This window comes from Haliotis rubra, unplaced genomic scaffold, assembly GCF_003918875.1.
Source record: "Haliotis rubra isolate DU_JTF1 unplaced genomic scaffold, ASM391887v1 Scf1369, whole genome shotgun sequence".
In the NCBI taxonomy this organism is placed as follows: Eukaryota; Metazoa; Mollusca; class Gastropoda; order Lepetellida; family Haliotidae; genus Haliotis; species Haliotis rubra.
In genome coordinates, this window is record NW_025765302.1 from 138,504 (window position 1) to 159,355 (window position 20,852).

The 20,852-nt window shown below is 40.9% G+C and overlaps 1 protein-coding gene across 1 annotated transcript; it reads left to right on the top strand.

The window, feature by feature from the left end:
- The first annotated feature begins 3,617 nt into the window (after positions 1-3,617).
- On the top strand, positions 3,618-20,657 carry LOC124268180 (sodium-dependent noradrenaline transporter-like). Its single transcript, XM_046703202.1, has 5 exons — positions 3,618-3,807; positions 4,106-4,159; positions 6,332-6,451; positions 19,756-19,887; positions 20,332-20,657. The coding sequence occupies exons 1-5, from the start codon at positions 3,618-3,620 to the stop codon at positions 20,655-20,657; spliced, it is 822 nt and encodes a 273-aa protein (XP_046559158.1).
- Positions 20,658-20,852: the final 195 nt, after the last annotated feature.

Genomic DNA, 20,852 nt, shown 5'->3' on the forward strand with positions numbered 1-20,852 from the left:
GAAACTCAGGGACATAATTTGCCGATGATGAGTTTTTGGCAAGAGTTTCGCCAATTTTATTTGCAATTTTAGACTTGTCAGTAATTAAAATATCACCATCTTTAAGATGGTGGAACAGCAGATTTTGAACCTTTGCCTTTAATTCTTTTAACCATGCTCCATACCTTAGACATTGGCGTGCGTGAATTAATTTTAAGACATAATTTCTCCAAGATCGTCGTTTGTTTTGTATAAAGGTACGACGGGCCTTTGCATTGAGTATTTTAAATTGATTTACGTAATGGACAGTTGGATGATGGCGGACATAACGCTCTGTCTTTTTCCTCGCTTTTCTGTCTTGTCTACAGTCTGTATTAAACCATGGTTTTCGTACATGTGGAGTCGTAGAGGACTTTGGTATGCACTCATCAGCTATTTGCTTTAAAACGTCAGCAAAAGTTTGAATGGGATCAGTTATATCACTGAAACATTCAGGTAGCAGTTTCGATTTACATATCGTTTGATATAATGACCAGTTAACCTTCGAAAAGTTCCATCTTGTATACGTTGGAGAATCAGATGGAGTTATTTCTGAAAGGATAGTTGGGAAGTGGTCACTTCCACAAAGGTCATTATGAACAGACCAATCAAATTCATTCAGGAGGTTAGAATCTGCAAGAGACAAATCCAGAGAAGAATAAGTGCCAGTTGCAGGATGCAGATAGGTGCTTAAATCATCATTAAATATGCATAGGTCATTATTGGAAATGAAATCTTCCAGTATTTTGCCTTTAGTATTAGTGTTAGTACTGCCCCAGAGTGGGTTGTGACCGTTTAGGTCACCCATAATAACACATGGCTTTGGGAGTTGATCATAGAGTGATTGAAGATCAGTCAGCTGAAGGTTCAATGAAGGCGGAATATACAGAGAGCATAACATAAATGCTACACCCAGAGTAAGTCGCACTACAACAGCTTGGAGATTAGTGTTTAGTGTAACAGGGCTGTGAATAACATCCTGTCGTATAAGGATAGTAGACCCTTCAGTGGCTCTATCACCTGGAGGGGAAAAATAATGGTACGTTTCAAACTGACGTAAGTTAAAATTATCTGTCTGTTTCAGATGCGTCTCTTGCAGACAGAACGCTGATGGTGTTAAATCCTGGATTAATAGCTGTATTTCATTAAAATTTGTCCGGAGTCCTCTACAGTTCCACTGCACGATATGGTTAGATAGACCTATCTTTTAGGCGGATTAATTGGGGATCTACCCCGCACCGTTTTCGAGGGCGACAAGCTATGTGCCCTAGAATAGACGTTTTCGGACACGTCCATGTCCTCCGTGATCCGTATTTGTTAAATAGTTTGATTTTATCATCTGACCCATTTGGGGCTCTGCCACTTTGTTTCTTCAAAGAATCTGGCTTCGGTTTGCCTTTGTTTTTAACAATTTGTTGAACGTTTGACGTTGATTGAGACTTTTGAGTTGACTGAGAAGATGTGTCACGGTCATAAGATGGTTCAGATTGGATTTGGGGCGTACCAGGAAGTGGTTCTGCAGTTTGTGTAGATATTGCAGGTGACAAAATCTTAGGAGTAGACGTAGCAGGTGACAAAATCTTAGGAGAATCGGTTTTGAGCCAGGTTAAATTCGTCTGACAGATTCGAACGATTTGGCTATTGGAGGAGTTGAATCAGACGATGTTTTGGCTATGATGCATAGGTTTCCTTAATTTGAGATCGTAAAACAAGCTTTTTGGCATCAGTAAAACTAATGTGTTGGGTGAACTTGATCTTATTGATCTCCATCTGCTGTTTCCAGATCGGACAATCTTTTGAGAATGATGAGTGATTGCCTGCACAGTTGGTACATTTCTTAAAGTCACTGTCACAATCTTCTGTTGTATGTGTCTTCTCACCACAGTGAGCACACACAACAGACAATGTGCAAGTACTAACACCATGACCAAACTTCTGGCATTTAAAACACCTTAAAGGATTTGGTATGTAGGTGTCAACATTAATGTGACAATATCCTGCCTTTACTGATCTGGCAGCATTTGGAGAGGAAAACGAAAACAGGTACGTGTTAGTCTGAATGGTTTCCTGGTTTTTACGTGTTGTAAAACGCTTAACGTATGTGACCCCTTGATCTTTCATTTCTGAAACAATATCAAGTTCAGACATGTCGGCAAACAATCGATCTCTATCTCTGATGATTCCTTTGCTGGTGTTCAGTGTTCTATGAGGAGATACTGATACTGAAATGCCGACGAATGTCCGACTTGCAGCACCAAGGATACCCGGATGATATACTCCAGCAGAAAAATTAAAAGATTAATGATTCCACCAGATTGGCCCATGAGCCACCGCCTTCTGGGCATACGACTCTAGGCAAAAACATACATGAAATTGTGCAGTTGAAATTCAAAAATTCAAAAATAACAAATTTGCCAAGACTTCAAAATATCACCTAATAATTCTCAAATTTTGTGCAACATTTTACAGTTGTAGCACATTTTACAGTTTTTGAAAATATCAATAAAATTCGTTTTAAAACTCGTTCCATCCGCATCCTCCACGATTTCCATTTTCGTTAGGACGTCACTCATGTTGAATGTATGTTATAGTGTTTTGTATATGTGTAAAATGTACATTGCGGAAATCACGAGCGGGGAGCCCGTTCAACTGCTACACGCGGAGCGATAATATGTCGGGACTTCTCGAAGTCACTCTCTGCGATCTCACCTACTCACCGCGTATCAGTAAAGACATAGGGAACAACAGGCTATTCATTGATAGCAAACGCCACAATTTGTCCGACGGTTATTACGGCGTTTGTATGCTGAACGGTGAAATTTTCAAATCCATTGGAGTCCATCTCAAACTCAACGAATCGAATGGCACGCTGACGTTAACGGGGGTGGGGGGTAGGGGGGACCCATTTGACTCGGTAGGCCCTTGGCGAGAACTCTTGGTTGTCATCGAACGACATACGACCTCCAGATACCATCACGGGTTCGAAATTACCAAGCCTCATTGTCTAACGGTGTTCGTTCATCTCGATCAGGTAAGCATGACCGATAATATTCAAGCCGAACGCCCTTCCACACTGCTAAGAGTCGTGCCGGTGAACACGGGAAAGTGCAACGATGGTCGAAACGATTCATTTTCGACATCGCAGTACAAAAAGTTAATGCAGGGCATGATCACAGAATTGAAACTATCCATTTTAGATATAAAACATAAACCGATGAAAGCCCAGAGTCGTGGGTCACTGTGATACAAGATTCTACCCTCATTATTGAGGTCTTTCTTGGAGATGCCCCCGGAGAAGATGTGAGTATTCTGGTGGGGTTAAAAATACGCTGGCATGATCGTCATCAAAATCAACGTTGTCGTATTTATATACAACCAGGAACAGTCCCCTCCTCTAATCTTGAGGGGGTCATGATTTTTCAGGAGCCTAACATTATATCCCATGCCATTAATGTATCCGAGCATATGTACTTCATCAGCTTAAAGTATATTCATCAACGATTGACAGAGGACCAATTAAAGCTTATTTCCTAACTTATATTATACCCGAGGTGGGATTGTATTCGGCAATGGACGAAGTGGCCCAAACACTCGAAAGCATGGATGGTTATCGTTTGAGCCAAATCAGCGAGATCAGATGTCAACTGGAACAAGAACGCGACGTGTGGATTGTATTATGCAAAAAATACCTGGACGGTGTGGACACTGCCCTGATGGCAACCAGCATGGGACTTGGCACGGCTGGCGTCGACTTATTATCGACCATTATAGCTGCCCCGTCGTCCTGGGGTTAAAAATATAGCAGCCAGGGTATCGGGAGTGGTGGGAGTAGCCCTTAAATTCATTTCACGTCAATCAACAGATCATTCAAACCTTCCTTACCAAGAACAAAGATCTCATAAGAGATTAACGTTAAACTGTTTTCTAGATATTAACATGTTTTAGCTCTCTGTGAAGCGTGTAATATTCATAGGTTAACCCGACCCTAAGCAGCCAGGCGACAATTGTGCACAGCTGTTACAATTAACAAGTCCCCGGTGACGTGATATGTGTGTTCCTGATGTCACATGGTCTCGAAACATTCCAGAAAGCCAGACAGTCACCATTTTGCAGTTCTCCTCTCCAGCGTGTAGACCGGGAGGTAGGTGTTTGATTGTTTCCATAAATATGTCCGATATTAGTGAAACAGGTTATATTTGGAATGAAGAACAACAAAAGCTTATGAGATCGTATAGACAATATTACCAAGAAATGATATTATTTAATGACGAGCTTGAACAAGAGGGCCCTGAGGGAAAAACTATGCCGAAAACACAGAAGGGAGATATGCAATCACTCATTGAGAGTCATAAAAAGAAGTAAAAAATCCTAACAGGTCAAGAACTTCATGCGTATTTAGCCGAAGTAACTAAGCTGGCGACCATGTTGTTTGGCTTAGTAAGAGCGCGCTTGCCATGCTCGCCATTGCTAGGTTGGGCAGCCATGTTGTTTAGCTTAGTAACGGCGTGCTTGCCAGGCTCGCCGCTGCATGGTTCGGCGGCCATCTTGTTTAACTTAGCAACACATTCATGTTCAAGTCCCCATCAAAACCAATCCCCTACCTACATGCATACATATATCAAGTATACTCTTCAAATAAAGGACGCAAGCTACGATACTCACACAACCCATCCGCCATTTTTTTTATCCTACCATAGAACCACATTCAGACATCAATCAACCTCTAAGCTGCATGTGCGGCAGAATCCCCCTTTTACAACTACTCGGGATAATGCTTAGAATAGGTGTTCTGCAACCCATGGATTGGGTGATCTAGTGACTTGGTCGAGACATGTCACCATATCTCATATGTGTAGATAGATGTTCATGAAGTCGATCACTGGATTATATGGTACACTCTGCATTAGTCTCAGACGGCTTTCACTCAGCAGTAATATGCGGGGTTAAGGGACAAACACACAAACCATATTGAGGAACCTTCACAAATCAATCCATTTCATGCTTTTCCTATGACATTTGAATTTGTTTACATGGTACAAAATCCGGTCTATGAGTATCTCTATGCTGGACATATTTCGGTCTGTACATGGTTTGACTCGTTAAAAAGACTTCTCTGTATTCACGGATATGTTCATCATCAGCTCTGAGTAATTATTGATTAATTCCATGCTTGCATTTTAATCATATGGGTCGAAACGACATACAGACGAAGCGTAACACAACGCAGATATTTTAGTATGCGTTTGCCTGTTTCAGTCTTGTAATTTACATACCTGCTCATGCTATGACTTCATAATGTGCTGGCAATCTGCCTTGTTTACACTTATGAAGGCTGCATGTGAATATTGACTGTTCAGATTCACTAACCTTGGGGTATTTGTGATACAAAATAATCGAAGAAACAAAGATCAGGTAAATATGATTCTTATAATTTCGTTGTGATGCTGAATGTTATGGAATACGTGTTAAAAGTAACCAGATTTATTTGTTTTATTGTCCGGACCAGACACGATTAATTACAGACCGCTGCCAAATAGCTGGAATATTGCTGAGTGCGGCGTTAATAATAAACTCACTCACTCACTATCTGTTAATTTTACAACAGTCGAATAAGTCGTTAAGGGCGGAAGGTGACATGTGACGTGCACAAATACTGATCTACTGTGTCGAATGCATTCTCAACTTGTGTTATACGTGACTTGAACATAATTTTAGGTCCTTGCATATATTCTTAATCATATTGATAGTTAACTTGTGTAAATCAAATTAGGTCATTCTATTAGGTCTCCAATCCTTCTAAGATCATTTGAAGCAATTTTCATCTCTATATTAGACTTACGGACTGTCGGCTGTGGTACATTGTTTGATGCCAGCCACCAACCCAACGGACATGTTTTATAAGAAACTTTTTTTATGATAATGGCTGAAAGGTATGGTCTGCTCGACAACCGTCTGTTACGTTGACGTAACTGCATTGTGGATAAAGTAAGACCCTTTAACCTTACTGTTGTATTGCCCTTTGTGTTAAAGCATTCACTGGAATATATTCAAACGAACACAGAACAATGTACAAGCCGAAATCAGAATGCATGACATCGTGCATGAACGGCTTGCACGCTAAAACCATTAGCAATTATCTATTTCTCCCTATCAGTGACAAATAGTAATAGATTGAAAAATACGTGTTCATTTCAGCCGCATTCTAAAATCATTTTACGCCATAAATAGTCTGTTCATACATGTTCAACCACACCATTACGTTTCTGTGCTTCTATAGATATAACTATTACTCTGAGGAACCTTTCATTTTCAGCAGAAATGGAGCACGAGAAATGGGGTTCTCCAGTGGATTACATGATGACAATTCTTGGCTACTCAACTGGAGTGGGAAGCATGTGGAGATTCCCGTACATGTGTATGAGAAACGGCGGAGGTAGGTGTGAATGTTACTAATCTAGTTTGCAAGGTAGAAAGGGAATTTTGTCAGGTGTATATGCCATTTAACTGCTTAATAGTACTTGAATCTGTTCCATGATGAGCTATATGAACACCTTTTCATTATGTACAGACAGCGCAAACAGACAAAGCTATGTAGACTGAAGACAACCGTAGATAGCGACGCACAAGGGAGGCCTGTTACGACACGCGCAACTCTTATGCTTGTGATGGGTTCTCCTGAACCCCTTAGCTTACTAAGCACAACGTGTCCCTGGTATTCCTGAGCGATGTGGTGTTCGACCGCAACCTTCGTACAAGCTAAGGGCCATAGGATGCCACTAAGCAACTAGGCCTCGCCTCTCCACGATTTACAAGGTACCCCCGTAATTAAAGTCTTTCGACTAATAACAGGGCCAGTCCACGCTTCGAAACAGCCCTGACAGACACCATCACGTAGATGGTGAGAGGAAAACTGAATTGGAAAGCTCGTAATTTTAACGTTCAGTTCCAGGACATCAAACCGACCCTCTCTCCTTCACACAAGCTTAGTCAAAGAATGCGCCCATTCACTTGAATGTCAAGGCCATCTATGGCCGACAAGTGAGTAGATTGCTGATGGGTTTGGAGAAAATGCCTGCTTACTGTCGAGAAAATGATTTGTAGATGTTTAGACCCGTGGAATGCCACTGCCGATTGAATCTAGCCCTACATAGGTGCTGTCAACGTGGCTGGAATTAATGAACGAATTTAAAAGGTGAGTTTTCGCTGTCTTGGCTGATCCATGATTATGGCTTGGAATTGCGGAGGTAGCTGTTTTCGGTGAGTCGTGGCGTATAACTGTTGAAATGATGATCCGATTGTGACCATTTATAGCTCATGTTGTAGGTAAATCATCGAGCTTTCGATCCGTAGGCATCGACGGGGCCTTAAAAACAGTTTATGTGGTGAAATCTAACTTTGATTGAGGAGGGGGTGCTTCCGTCGTTACATCCCTTTCCTTTTATATGGTACTACGGTAGGGTCTATATACCTATATATCTTTCAGACGCTGTTTCTAAGCGAGACACGACCCTATGGTCCTGGCAACTTTTTTTTCGCTACGAAATCCCAGTGGACTTCCCCAGTAGGAAAGCGGTATTAGGTCACGATCCAACACCTCGCTGGCCACAAGGGGGCGACAAAAAGCAGTAGAATCTAACTGGTTAACAGGTGGATTCTGGATTAACAGAGCTGTAGGGGAAAACATGAATGTTGTGAACCTCCCAAGATATTGCCATCGCGTCGATGTCCCAAGCCGGGGGTCTTGGATTGGTGATACGAACTTCGGAAGTTGGTGGTTGAACCTTGAGGCGAACAGGCCGATTTGGGCCCCGTGGCAATGGGTAAATCATCAAAAAAACCCATCTTCCTCTCTGATGGAGACGGGCGGGTGAAAGGGACAAGGATTTGGCGATCACATTCTTTACTCCGGGAATGTGTCTGACTCTGGCGGCAAAGTCAAGTGAGTTGATGAGATGGAAAAGTAGATTCGCCCCAAAGGCCGTAGGCTAATCTAGAGAAAACAAGTCAGAGTGTCGTGTTTAGATCATGCCACTCCGTGGTGAGGAATTCAGCGTACCACTCACTCCCTGAATACTATCCTTTATGTTGAATGTAGTTAGTAGATCATCTAGGAGGTCGGCAAACCAAGCAGTCATGTGTGTTGAATCAACCAAAACTTTTCCTGCATCTTAAAGGCGGCTGACATGGACCATGATGTGGGTTGAGCGTCTTGGGAGGCAACTGACGAACCAGTAGGCTCGGAAGTAAGCTGTTGTCAGAACGTCTGCGAAAGGTACAGATTCGGCGAACCTCAAGGAGCGTTCTGAAGATGCGCTGTGTTTGAAGTAGCAGGAGATGACAGAGGGGATTCGTTGAGTTCATAGGCAAGGTCTGAGGAACGGATGGTTCGGCAAATGAATGCTGATGGTTCAGTGATCTGGCACGGCCAGGTGAACCGATTCAGTGAGGTGATCCGGTTTGGTCAGGTGAACTGGTTCAGCGATATGATCTGATCGAGATGGTGATCTGATTTAGTGGTGTGATCCGAGTGGTGAAGCAGTTCGGCCTGATGAATCCGTTCAGCGTGGTGAAGCGGTTGAGCCTGGTGGATTGGTTTGGCGTCATGAATCGATTCAGCCTGAACAGGATCGGTGAAGTGATTCAGTTCGTCCTGGTGAAATGGATCGGTGAATTGATTCGAAATTGTGGTCCTGTTCGGCATGGTAAACTAGATTGACGTGATGACCTAGATCGGAGGTGTGAATCAGTTCGTTGAGCTGAACTGGATTGCTCTGGTGATCGGGATCTGTGTTGTGATATGGATCGGCTGGGTGAACTAATCCAGGTTGGTGATCTGGATCGGCCTGGTAATCTGGATTGGAGTAGTGATCCGGAACGTTGATGTGATTGCGATTGTGATCTGGATCGGTTCGGTGAATACGTCAGCTTTGTGATCTGGATCGGAGTAGTGAGCCGGATTGTTGATGTGATCTGGATCGGAGTTGTGATCTGAATCGGCGGGGAGAGTCGTAATTGGAATCCCACAATGACGCTAGTTGAGCCAGCTCCCTTTAGTTCAACGAACTGGCAGGGGAAAGTCGGCACACAGGCGTCACACAGACAGTAGACGGTCAACAGGGAGGGATCGATGATCTAGTTGACGATAATGTCGATTGAAGATCTCTTGAAACTGAGCACCGAGGGACTCTCAATCAGTGCTACTCGAGAGCGTACAAACGAGGCAAAGGAAGCAAAGAATGATGCGCCTGTAAAAGGTGATGAACGTTTCCAGATAAATACGAATCCGACAAAACGCATGTAAAATGTTCTTGGTCCCATGAAGCAACCTTTGCTGCGCCACCCGCATGCGCAATTGATCGTATAGGTATAGATTGATCAACAAAAATGAAATCTTTTAACTCGATAATATTTCCATCTTCATTTTAATTATAACAAATGAAAACAGTTTGAAGTTTAATCATCTGCCAGTGGTAAAAAACGTCAGGACTGAAAAATAACGAAGTCAACGTATGTCTTTATATTTTGTCTTATAATCCTAATTATTTTATTGTCATATTTGTATGCATTTTGAAACTTAATAAAAAGCATACGATCTGCTTATACTTATAGCGTATTTATAACATGACTGTAATATATCGAGACATTTTATAGAATGCCAACATGAATCATATTTCACACACGCCCTAGGTATGACCTAGTGTATGTTGTCTGTCTCATTACGCTACACGGCGAAAACAAATGATTCTGTTGAATGCTACCACAAATGAATAAAAACAAAATGCAAATATTAGAAATAAAACAGACTCAAGTCTGCAACAATGTCAGGTTATTACCTTGTTCGAGGAATGTATCCATCAATATCCACATAGGTTTAGTCCCGATTTTGACAGCCTCAAATTTGACAGTGAAATTTCTCACTTCTGTAATTGATCTAGCCAGTTATCCCAATTTTGACAATGAACTTTGGTACACTTGTCAGCTCTTCTCGTGCCCGTTTTTTACATTACTGGTAAGGATATAGGAACCAATAGAGCTTTGGTCTGGATGTGTATGCTGTTTGTCCCCTCTTCTGACAACAGTCCCATCTGCTGTTGTAGTGACTGAGGCTGTTTTCAGGCACTGACATCTCCATATAATGGTACCATTCCTGTTGGCAGTTCGTCTCAGATACCTATATCCATCCAGCAACAATTCTCCACCTGGTCTCCTACCATCTAACTTTGTACCTTTCTCAGCCATGATGAAATATGATAAGAAAATGTGATGTATATGTAGGCATATATACTTTGCAAGTAATTGTTAAAGCTACTTCTCCCATCCTGCTCATGACGTAACCTTTTTTTAAATATTGCATTCATACATCTCAACGGATAATGCTGCTTCTCGCATCCTTTTCTCTCAGTTGATTGTGGTATTAGTGTTCAAGAATGTTACTTGTTCTGTACTTCTCTCAGGTGATTGCATTTACATAACTACCCTTAATTGGTGCAGCTAGTTATCCCAGGTTTGAGAGCGAAACTTTGCGAATCAGTGACCAAGACGCTGTCAAAAATGGGACACTACCTCCACATAAAGGAACAATATATATGATTTACAACAAAACAGAAGCTATACTTTTCAGTCTTAAGAATAATAATACAATTCTAAATTTAGAATTTGAAACTCAGTGTGTACGTTTGGAAAAATCTCATAAACATCTTGGAGTAACATTTTCTTCTGATTGTAAATTGAACACACATATTGATAACATTGTAAAAACAACGTCCTTGATGGTTTCATCAATGAGAAAATTAAAGTTTATGTTAAACAGAGACACTCTTAATAAGATTTAAATTGTATTCATAAGACCACATCTTGAATATGCTTGTGAATTATGGGATGGTTGTTCGGTAGATTTAACCGATAAAATTGAAAAAGTTCAGTTTGAGGCCGCCAGGATAGTTACTGGTTTACCAAAATATGCCACTAGAGATACTCTGATACTATGAAACAGGTTGGCAAATGTTAAAAGAAAGAAGAAGATGTCGTAAATTGTCTTTATTCTATAATATATACAACAAAAATGCTCCATCCTACCTTTGTGATCTTATGCCGCAAACTGTTGAATCTAGGACAAATTATAATCTTAGAATCATTCGTGATCTTTCCCTGTACTATTCCCGCACAAATCTCTACAGTCAATCATTTTTCCCATCATCTGCACAACTTTGGAATAATCTCCTTTATATGTTGGAGAATCAGTTTCCTTAAAAGTTTTAAATCGCATATAAGCTCGCGTAAGTCAAAAGCACCAGGATATTTCTCATTTGGTAATAGAAAACTCAATGTAATTCATACCCAGCTAAGATATTCAAATAGTAGATTAAATGGTGATCTATATAGGATCGGTCTCATAGAGAACCCCGAATGTAATTGTAAATTTACCTGTGAAAATTCTCAACATTATTTTATGGAATGTTCTTTGTATTCTGTTATCAGACAGGAAATGTTTCAAAATATTAGCAGAATTTGTAACATTAAAGCACCAACAAACCTAGACGTACTATTAAATGGCAGTGCAGATCTTCCGTATAGTGACAATATTCACATTTTTAAAGAAGTTCAAAAATATATATCAAATTCCAAAAGGTTCAGTGATCAGATATAATGTGTATGATCTAAATAATTCATGTATTCATTGTATTGTATATATCATTTTGTATATATCTTTCTATCCCTGTACATATAGTTTGTTTCACTTTTGCATGTAAGCACTGTAAATAGGAGAGGGTTTCACTAAGTTGGCATAACTTGTACCCAATCCATTCTCTTGAATAAATATGTTTAAATCAAATAAAAAATGGGACACTACCTCCACATAAAGAAACAATATATGCCATTGATCTGCAGCTGACAAAAAATCCTGTTCCATGTCAAGTGTCTTTAACAGTCTAATATGCGAAAAAGGGATACATCGATTCAGTTTTTTTCACATTGGTGTATAATCTCATTGGTCATCCAAGATCGCACACATGGCAACTAATTGCAAGATGTCCGCCATTCTTTAAAAAGGTAATTTAATTAGCCAATGATGAGCAATCAATCCACTTGTGTTTTTCTTGGCTTGGTCATCTCCTCCCCCACCAACCCGTACCATTGTCTTGCTAATTAACATGGTCTGGTGATCCTCTTACGCCTTAAATATACAACTTGCCCGACTGGCAAAAGAGGAACACCCCCATCAACTTACTGGCGGTTAATAAATTGAAGGAAAGATGTTGTTTTTACACAGGTACTTTACGACAGGGTGTAATCAGTATAGATTAGTAAATCTACAAAAGAGAAATACATGTTTTATAATGTCATAAGCATATGTGCCACATAAGCATTCTTTAGATTGTAAAGCGAAAGTGCCGACACGGATAAGGTAGGATATGTCATAGAAATAATCTGAATCATAAAGAGCTATTAACCAAAGTTTGTTACCAGCAGCTGGATTGCGTAGGAGAGCCTATCTGTGGAGATTGACTCTGTAGTTAAGTTCAGAGGTAACGACATTTGCTTCAAATTTTTTAGATTTGATCTATTACTAGATTTGACCATTGATTTTTAATAACAAATACAGATGAGTTACGATTAATGTCAACATATTCAGTAAGATCATATTTACAGGTAAGATATAACATATGGTGTAAAGGAGAGGATTTACACTTCAGCATGTTTTGCATACTATCCTTACAATCATGTTGAGCTAATCAATAGTGAAGAACTCGTTTGAAAATGAAACTAATATCAGTGCTAAGCAGTCTTCCCAGGAACAATCATGCTCTGTGATCAATATTCGCACGGAGTGATACAAGTCCAAGACAGTCTCAGGCAATGACCAAGCACGTGCGTTGAGAGAACCCTTGTACTTTTTTACGGAAGTTTTTTTGCACACATTCAAGCATATCGTTTTCTTTAGTTGATAAGTTACACCACATATTACAGGCAAATAGACCACAGGGTAGTACAATACGTCCCCATATGCGTACAGCATGCATAGGGTGAAGACCACCAAAATACAATCCATGACTGTGGTTAACATTGACTAGCTTTCTAAGCTTTTCACATATTAAGACAGTACGACTAAGGGTAGATTTAGCGTGTTTATGTACAGGCCCGCATATACAACATCAGTTTTGCGGTTAATAACATGATCACCCAAAAATAGCTCTGGGCATTCGTGTTTATGATAATCACCAAACAGAAGGAAGGCACTTTTACCAGCATTAAACCTAAGGTGCCATGTTTTGCATAATGTTTTTAAATGTGATGTAGTTTTGGACTTGGCGTGATTTGTATGCTGTGGAATGGTGTCTTGAGAGGACAGAGATGATTTGTCAGAACATGTAGACATTAGTTGACTGGAGGGACGAGACATGAATTGTCGACCTTGTTGGTGTTTGTGCGATAAGGCTTTGGAGGGTGTAGACCTCATGTTGCCTGGTTTTGAAAGAGCATGTGGATGAGAGGGGGCATTTGAGCGTGTAGAGCTCTTGTTGCCTGAGACAGAATGTGCATATGGGCGAGTGGAGGCAGTCGAGGGTGTAGGCCTCATGTTGCCTGCATTGGAATTGGTAGAATGGCGGGTGGAGGCAGTCGAGGGTGTAGACCTCATGTTGCCTGCATTGGAATTGGTAGAATGGCGGGTGGAGGCAGTCGAGGGTGTAGACCTCATGTTGCCTGCATTGAATTCGGTATAATGGCGAGTGGAGGCGGTCGAGGGTGTAGACCTCATGTTGCCTGCATGGGGATTGGTAGAATTGCGAGTGGAAGCAGTCGAGGGTGTAGGCCTCATGATGCCTGCATTGGAATGAGCGAAATGTTGAGAGGAGGCAGTCGAGGGTGTAGACCTCATGATGCCTGCATTAGAATGAGCGTAATGTTGAGAGGAGGCAGTCGAGGTTGTAGACCTCATGTTGCTCTGGGTGTGTGGAAATGACACTTGCTTGATGGGGTTGCTTTACTGGGATGTGGGATGTGAAGTTGGAGTGGGTAAGAGTGGGGATGAAGCAGTGGCAGCTACCTGTGCATATTTGCATGGTGAAGAGATCGGTTTTGTTGAAATGGGTGGGGAAGGTATGTTTTCAGTGTTGGGTTCATGGACCTGTTGTGCATGTGCAATGCGAGATAGGGCATCTGCATTGGTGTTAGATTTGCCTGGTCTGTGTATAATCTCAAAATCATATTCTTGCAGCATCAGGGACCATCTACTAAGCCGACCAGAGTCATGTTTCGTTTTCTTTAGCCAAGTAAGAGCCTTGTGGTCTGTGTAGACAGAAAATGAACCATTGGCAAGATACACCCTGAAATTTTTGATACCTTCTAGGACGGCTAGGCATTCTAAATGTGTGATTCCCCAATTCCTTTCTGTAGCATGGAGAGAGCGACCGCCATAACAGATTACTCGTTCTCTGCCCTGTGAATAAAGTTGGCCTAAAATATACCCTATTGCAGTTTGTGATGCATCAGTTGTGAGTATGAAGGGCGTTGTTTGGTCAGGGTATGCAAGGATAGGTGCAGTTGTAAGAGCTTGTTTCAGCTTTTCAAATGCCTGCTGACAATGGTCAGACCATTCAAATGCCACATCTTTTTCAGAAGGTTAAACAATAGGGAGGCAATACCAGAAAAGTTGGCCACAAATTTGCGATAATATGATGCCAAGCCCAAGAAATGGCGCGCACATCATGGGATGTGGGATCAGAGTGACTGAATCTATTTTTGAAGGATCAACATGGATGCCATCTTTGCTGAAGATATGACCTAAATAGGTGACTTGTTTTGTGGCGAATTTACACTTGCTGGGCTTTAGAGTGAGGCCTGCTTCTCTGATCTTTTGAAATACTGCCTTGAGGTGACTCAGATGATCCGAAAAGGTTCTGGAAAATATTATGATGTCATCAACATATATCAATATGTAACGCCAATTCATTTCTTTTAGTTCCTCTGAAATTGTTTGCTGAAAAGCCATTGGGGCATTTTTGAAACCAAAGGGGAGGCGATTCCATTCAAGAACACCATCACGTGTAATGAATGCTGATTTGTGTTTTGTTTCGGGGGGTGAAGTGGTATTTGCCCAAAAGCCACTAGCAAAGTCAAGGATACTAAACATTTTGGCACGGCTATCGCCTACAGCATCAACGACATCTTCAAAACGTGGTAGAGGAAAAAATATGGGCTTGGTAACTGCATTGAGGCGTCTATAATCTACGGCAAAACGGTAAGAAGAGTCACGTTTTTTAACCATGACAACAGGAGAGTGCCACTCAGAAGAACTAGGCTGAATGATATTAGTTTGTAACATTTCTTGTACTTGTCTAGAGCATTCTTTCCTAATGCCTGCATTTTGTCTGTAAAAAGGGAGTCTAATGGGTCTGGCATCACCTGTATATATTTTGCGATGATGTAAGTGAGTGTGTCCTAAGTCTCACAGATCTGTGGCAAAACTGACCTTTGTGATTGTAGAAATGCATGCAAATGTTTTCTTTGTTCCTGTGTGAGATCAGCATCGCTGAGATCAAACTCAATGTCTTGTGAATGTGTTGTGTTAGCACTTGTAGAAGGAGAGTGAGAATCAGACGTGTCAGGGAGGTCAAGGACAGATGTAGGGTCAATCTCTGAGGCAACAGCAATGACAGTTTTAGAAAACAGTGTGACATGGCTGTCACTTGCATTAAGTAATCTCATGCAAGCTGATTTGGGATGGTTTGTAATGAAACATTTGGCACCTTGGAGCTCCATGTCATTTAGTGTTGGGACGGGTTCAAAGAGAAAAACTTGACCTTGTTGACAATGAGAAATTTTGATGGGAATGTCAGCTTGAGAGTGTGGAGGAACCTCCATTGATTGATGCCAGAGAGATTGACACAAGACCTTCGTCTATGTGTAAGCACTTTGAGGGCAGGTCTGTGGTGACTTTGTTGGACTCAAGGAAGTCAATGCCTAAGATGAGTGAGTGATGTAGGTTATGGAAGATATGAAAGGTTTGAGAGAGATAGATGTGACCTACGTTGATGTCAAGAGAGATAGAACCTAGCACAGAGTGTTTTTCACCTCCTACACCAATGATTCCAGTGAGGTGAGATGGGCCTAAATGAAAGGGTTTGATACCTATCTTGCGTAAGTAACCCATGCTGACACAGCTAACTTAGGCACCTGTGTCAACAAAAGCTATAGTTCTAACTTGTTTCACCTTGACATGAACATTGTTCTTTGTCAAGGGTGCCACAAAAGATACAAAATCTGACTCTTGCCTGACCCCAGAATGCTGAGAATCAGGTGCGAGTCCCTATTGTGACTGCCTACCTTGAGCATAGTATGCACGTAGGCAAACTTTAGCATGGTGACCTGTTAAACCACAGTAACTGCATATTGTGTTTCTGTGAGGGCAATTGTGAGGGAACCGAAAAAACTCACCACATCCGCGACATCTGCCTCGAAGGTGCTGTGTGTTGACAGTCGTCTGTTGCTGGAGCCAGGCTGGTAAGGGAAGGGTTATGGGTGTTGCTGCGCTGTGCTGTATGGCTGTAGAGGGGGAGCTGAAGCTGGATACTGCTGTGGTGCTGGGTGGTACTGCTGTGGTGGCAGTTGGTACTGCTGCTGCGGTGGTGGTGGTGGTTGGTACTGTTGTGGTGGTGGTGGTTTGTACTGTTGCTGAGGTTGTGGTGGTTTGTACTGTGGCAGTGGTGGTGGTTGTTGGTATGGGTGTTGTTGCTGTTGGTGGTGGTCCCGGGGCTCTTGCTGCTGTGGGCTGGTTGAAGTAATTGCTGACTGTACAGCACAGGCCTTGTTTGTTGTAACCAAGTTTGTTAATTGTTCAACTTGTTGGACCAAGCCGACCACTGCTGTGCTGGGGGCCTGCGACTGTACGGCCAGCTGTGCCTGGTGACGAACCTCATCCAGGGTTGCTGGCTCCTTTGTGTACACCCACTGCTTAATCTGTGGGAGTAGCAAGAAAGGAGAGAGCTGTGAGTTCCTGGGTTTATTCAAGCAAGTGTCTCTTGCATGACATTCAAATTACATCAATTCATACATAATATTGACATACAATAATAGAAATAACAATCAATGATATCCTAATACAGTTTATATCTAAGTATGGTAATTCAAGCAATGTGTGGTACAACAGGGTTTGTACGGTAACTGCTTACAGAAACATAATACAAATAATACATTTCCTTGAGTAACTACGGTACTGATAAATGACATAACCTGACGGATAAATTAATCATCAACCACAATTGCAGAGGACAAGTACTGAGTGGAGCGCCCAACGGTTTAATTACAGCATGTAGTGCCTAGTTCTTTAACTGTTGTACGGATTTATGACTTTTACGTTATGTCGCGCCTAATGCATTAACTATGGGACCCATTTATGACAATTACGGTATGTAGTGCCTATTGCGTTAACTACGGTAGGAACTTATGATTATTACGGTATGTTGCGTGTAATGTATTGACTACGGTAGGAATTTACGACTATTACGGTATGTTGCGTGTAATGCATTAACTACGGTAACGATTTGTGACTAGTGTAAGTAAATTTCCGTTATCAACATACATGCTTTGAGCAAATATGGTAAACGACCCGCAGTGCTCAGATTTGACATATACCAGTTAACTCCAATATTGACTGTACGCGTTTTAACTGTAATGTTAACATATATTTTCTCAATACAATAATTTCAGTAGATACGGTAAGTGATATTAGAGAGACATAAAAGTGTTGTAAATACGGGGACAGAAGGCCTAGTTTTAGTTAGAGTACTACTACTTAAGCGTGTTTTATCATGAATTATTTGGGTGACTACGGTAAGTGTATTTCGACGGTGGCGTTGCTATTGGCAACGTGAAATTTCGACATATACAGAGTTAAGCCATGGCCTAGAATATATGTAATGCTGTAGTGCCACATTTTTTTTTCTTTACAAAACAAGACAGAAACTTAGTTAAATGAATATATAATAATGTACTAGGACGGCGCTGTTGTCATTGGCTATGCGTATTTCTTAAATTACGGAGCTAAATCAATACGGAACGAAGACTGTAATTGCAAACTACACGGATTTGAATGTATATTTTCTGGTAATATGAAGAGTAGACAATACCATTTTCTACTGATTACGGTAATGTCATTCGCGTATAAACCGTTCTGTACGGTATACAACTGCATGCGGAACGGAACGTTTAATATATCATTCTTCAAATACTTATAGTTTTGGTGAAATATCAAAACACAAATGTTGGCTGTTATACCTATCATGTGAGCGCGTATCTGAGGTAAATCTACACGAATATCATTTGATTGGCGGACTATCGTAAAATACATACAACTTCGTCTTTGCTGGAAATGATTGTATAAACTCTCGGAACTGCTTTTGTGACTAGGCTACTAGAATCTAGGCTACTGAACGAGAATCTAACCTGCATATACAGATCTAACATGCAAATGAATAAAACAAGACAAGGACTGGGGATCTTCACATGTGTGTCGAAACATAGAAACGAAATATTTGTTTGTACACGAAAGACATAAAACTTGAGGAGCCCACGACGCAATGTGCATAAAACAATCCCTGGATATATCTAGAACTAGCATTTACAATGGTAGGCAGGTGCTTCAATATCGTAGGAATGTTTCAAACCTGACTCTAACATTTTCTAGACAATAATTACAAAGAAATAACAAGTTAGACATAATCAAGAATAAAGTTTATATGTTTCTTACCTTGAAACAAGAAAGGAGAGAGCTGTGAGTTCCTGGGTTTATTCAAGCAAGTGTGCCTGAGACGGAAGAACCCAGGATTTTATAACCCACAGCTCTACTCGTTTGTCATTATCAAGTTTCCCTAAAGTTGGAGTTTCCATATGCGTTATCTACTCTATGCTGACAAGGTTTACTACACGAGGTAGGTGGTAAGAAGATGATTACCTCACACGGTTTGATTTTCTTTATGGTGTAGCCACGGTCACCTTGCGCCAGCTGCTTAACAAAATATCTGTCAGTGCTTGACCATGGCATTTAGGACAAAGAGGATAGCATGATGGTAATCTCGATCTTGTTCAACAAAAGTTGATTTTCGATTACGACTTGGTTGGTGGTAGACATGCTCCTGCTGGGATGGGACTACTTATCTGCACTTGATCAAGGGGTGTACCCGAGAAGAAAGGCCGGGGCCGAAACAGCTGGCTAGCTTCATCTTTGATTAATTAGTTTAAGGTTGGCGTGGATGCGTTTGCTAATTGCCTACTACTGCGCTTGACAGGCGTGGCTATAAACAAGATACACTATGCACCCGCGACTTGCACGTATACGGATTTTCTTTGTTATGAATTATTTGTGAAAATATAAAAATGTATGAAGAAATATGCACTGTAATACATATATAATCTTAGATTAAAGTAATACTGCTACATTGCACTTAATAAATACGCACCAACTCCAGCAGTATAGCAAACAGAAACTACATTCTGTTTGTGTTAAAATGATACCAATGAATCACAATTTAACTCCAAATCGGTTCATGATGAAACATTCATTTCAACGTAGAATGTAATTGAAACATCAGACCAACTCTGGAAACTCTGAATTCATAACGTTTGTCTCCAAAATAGAAAAGTTACTTAACAAACTCTCATGATTTTGTTTTGATTTTCCGTGGGAGGTTTAAGAGGGTACACCTCTAATGCATGATGTACATGATCGTTGTCTTGTAGGAGCATTCCTGATACCGTTCGTGGTATTCATGATCATCGGCGCAGTTCCCTGTGTGTTCCTTGAAATGGCGATCGGTCAGTTCTCACAGAGTGGAGCAGTTAAAGTCTGGAACCTGTGTCCACCGTTTAAAGGTATGTACATGCCTTTATCTCATCATTAATCTTTCTAATAAAATGCAGTTGCAAATGAAAACTACTCTGTATATTCTATTCTTAAAGGTCATACAAAGTTTGTTCGATCAAAATACGAACGATGGAAGGTTTAACAGTAGGTAAGGTCAGGGTCCACGTCAGGCATTCAAACGCCTCCAAAAACTGAATGAAATGTGCACGCTATGCTGGTATCAGGCATATATGAACTGACATGTTGTTTATACTCTTACACTTCTTAAACGATAATATATGTTACATTATACTATCTTACACAACGATACATATATATGCATACACAGATCGAAAACATATATTATCCATAAACATAGTACACATATACGCGAGGTTACTGTAGTGGTATTGCAGAGTGGTGTTTCAAAATACATGCCATGGTTAATGAGCGCAAATAATAATTTCTTCCAGGTATGGGCATAGGGAACGTCCTTATCAGCATATTCTTCAGCAACTACTATTCTGCTCTGTTTGCCTGGTTAATCTACTACTTCTACCACTCCTTCTCTCCCAACATCCCCTGGAGTAACTGTGACAACCCATGGAACACACCCTCGTGTATATCGTTCGACAACGTCCGCGATGACGCACCTGCCAACTCTACAAATGTTTCTACTGCCGTTTCCAGAACAGTGAATGTCCTTCACAACTCTTCCGCCTTATCTAATTATTCTGCCTTGGCTAATGGGACCAAGCATTTAATTGCAATCACACCGGCAGAAGAGTTCTGGACGTAAGATCGACGGCCAATGTGTTTATATATTTGAAGTATGTTTTATAAAGATTTCATAAAAGTAAATGAAATCGGAATAGTCTCCGTCAATATTGTTTTCACCCATGATGTGCTCTATTGATCTTCTAAAACGGTAACTTCTCGTTTTTATAAAAATGTTTTTCTAGCGGACATATGCCAACACGTTCGTTACATATTT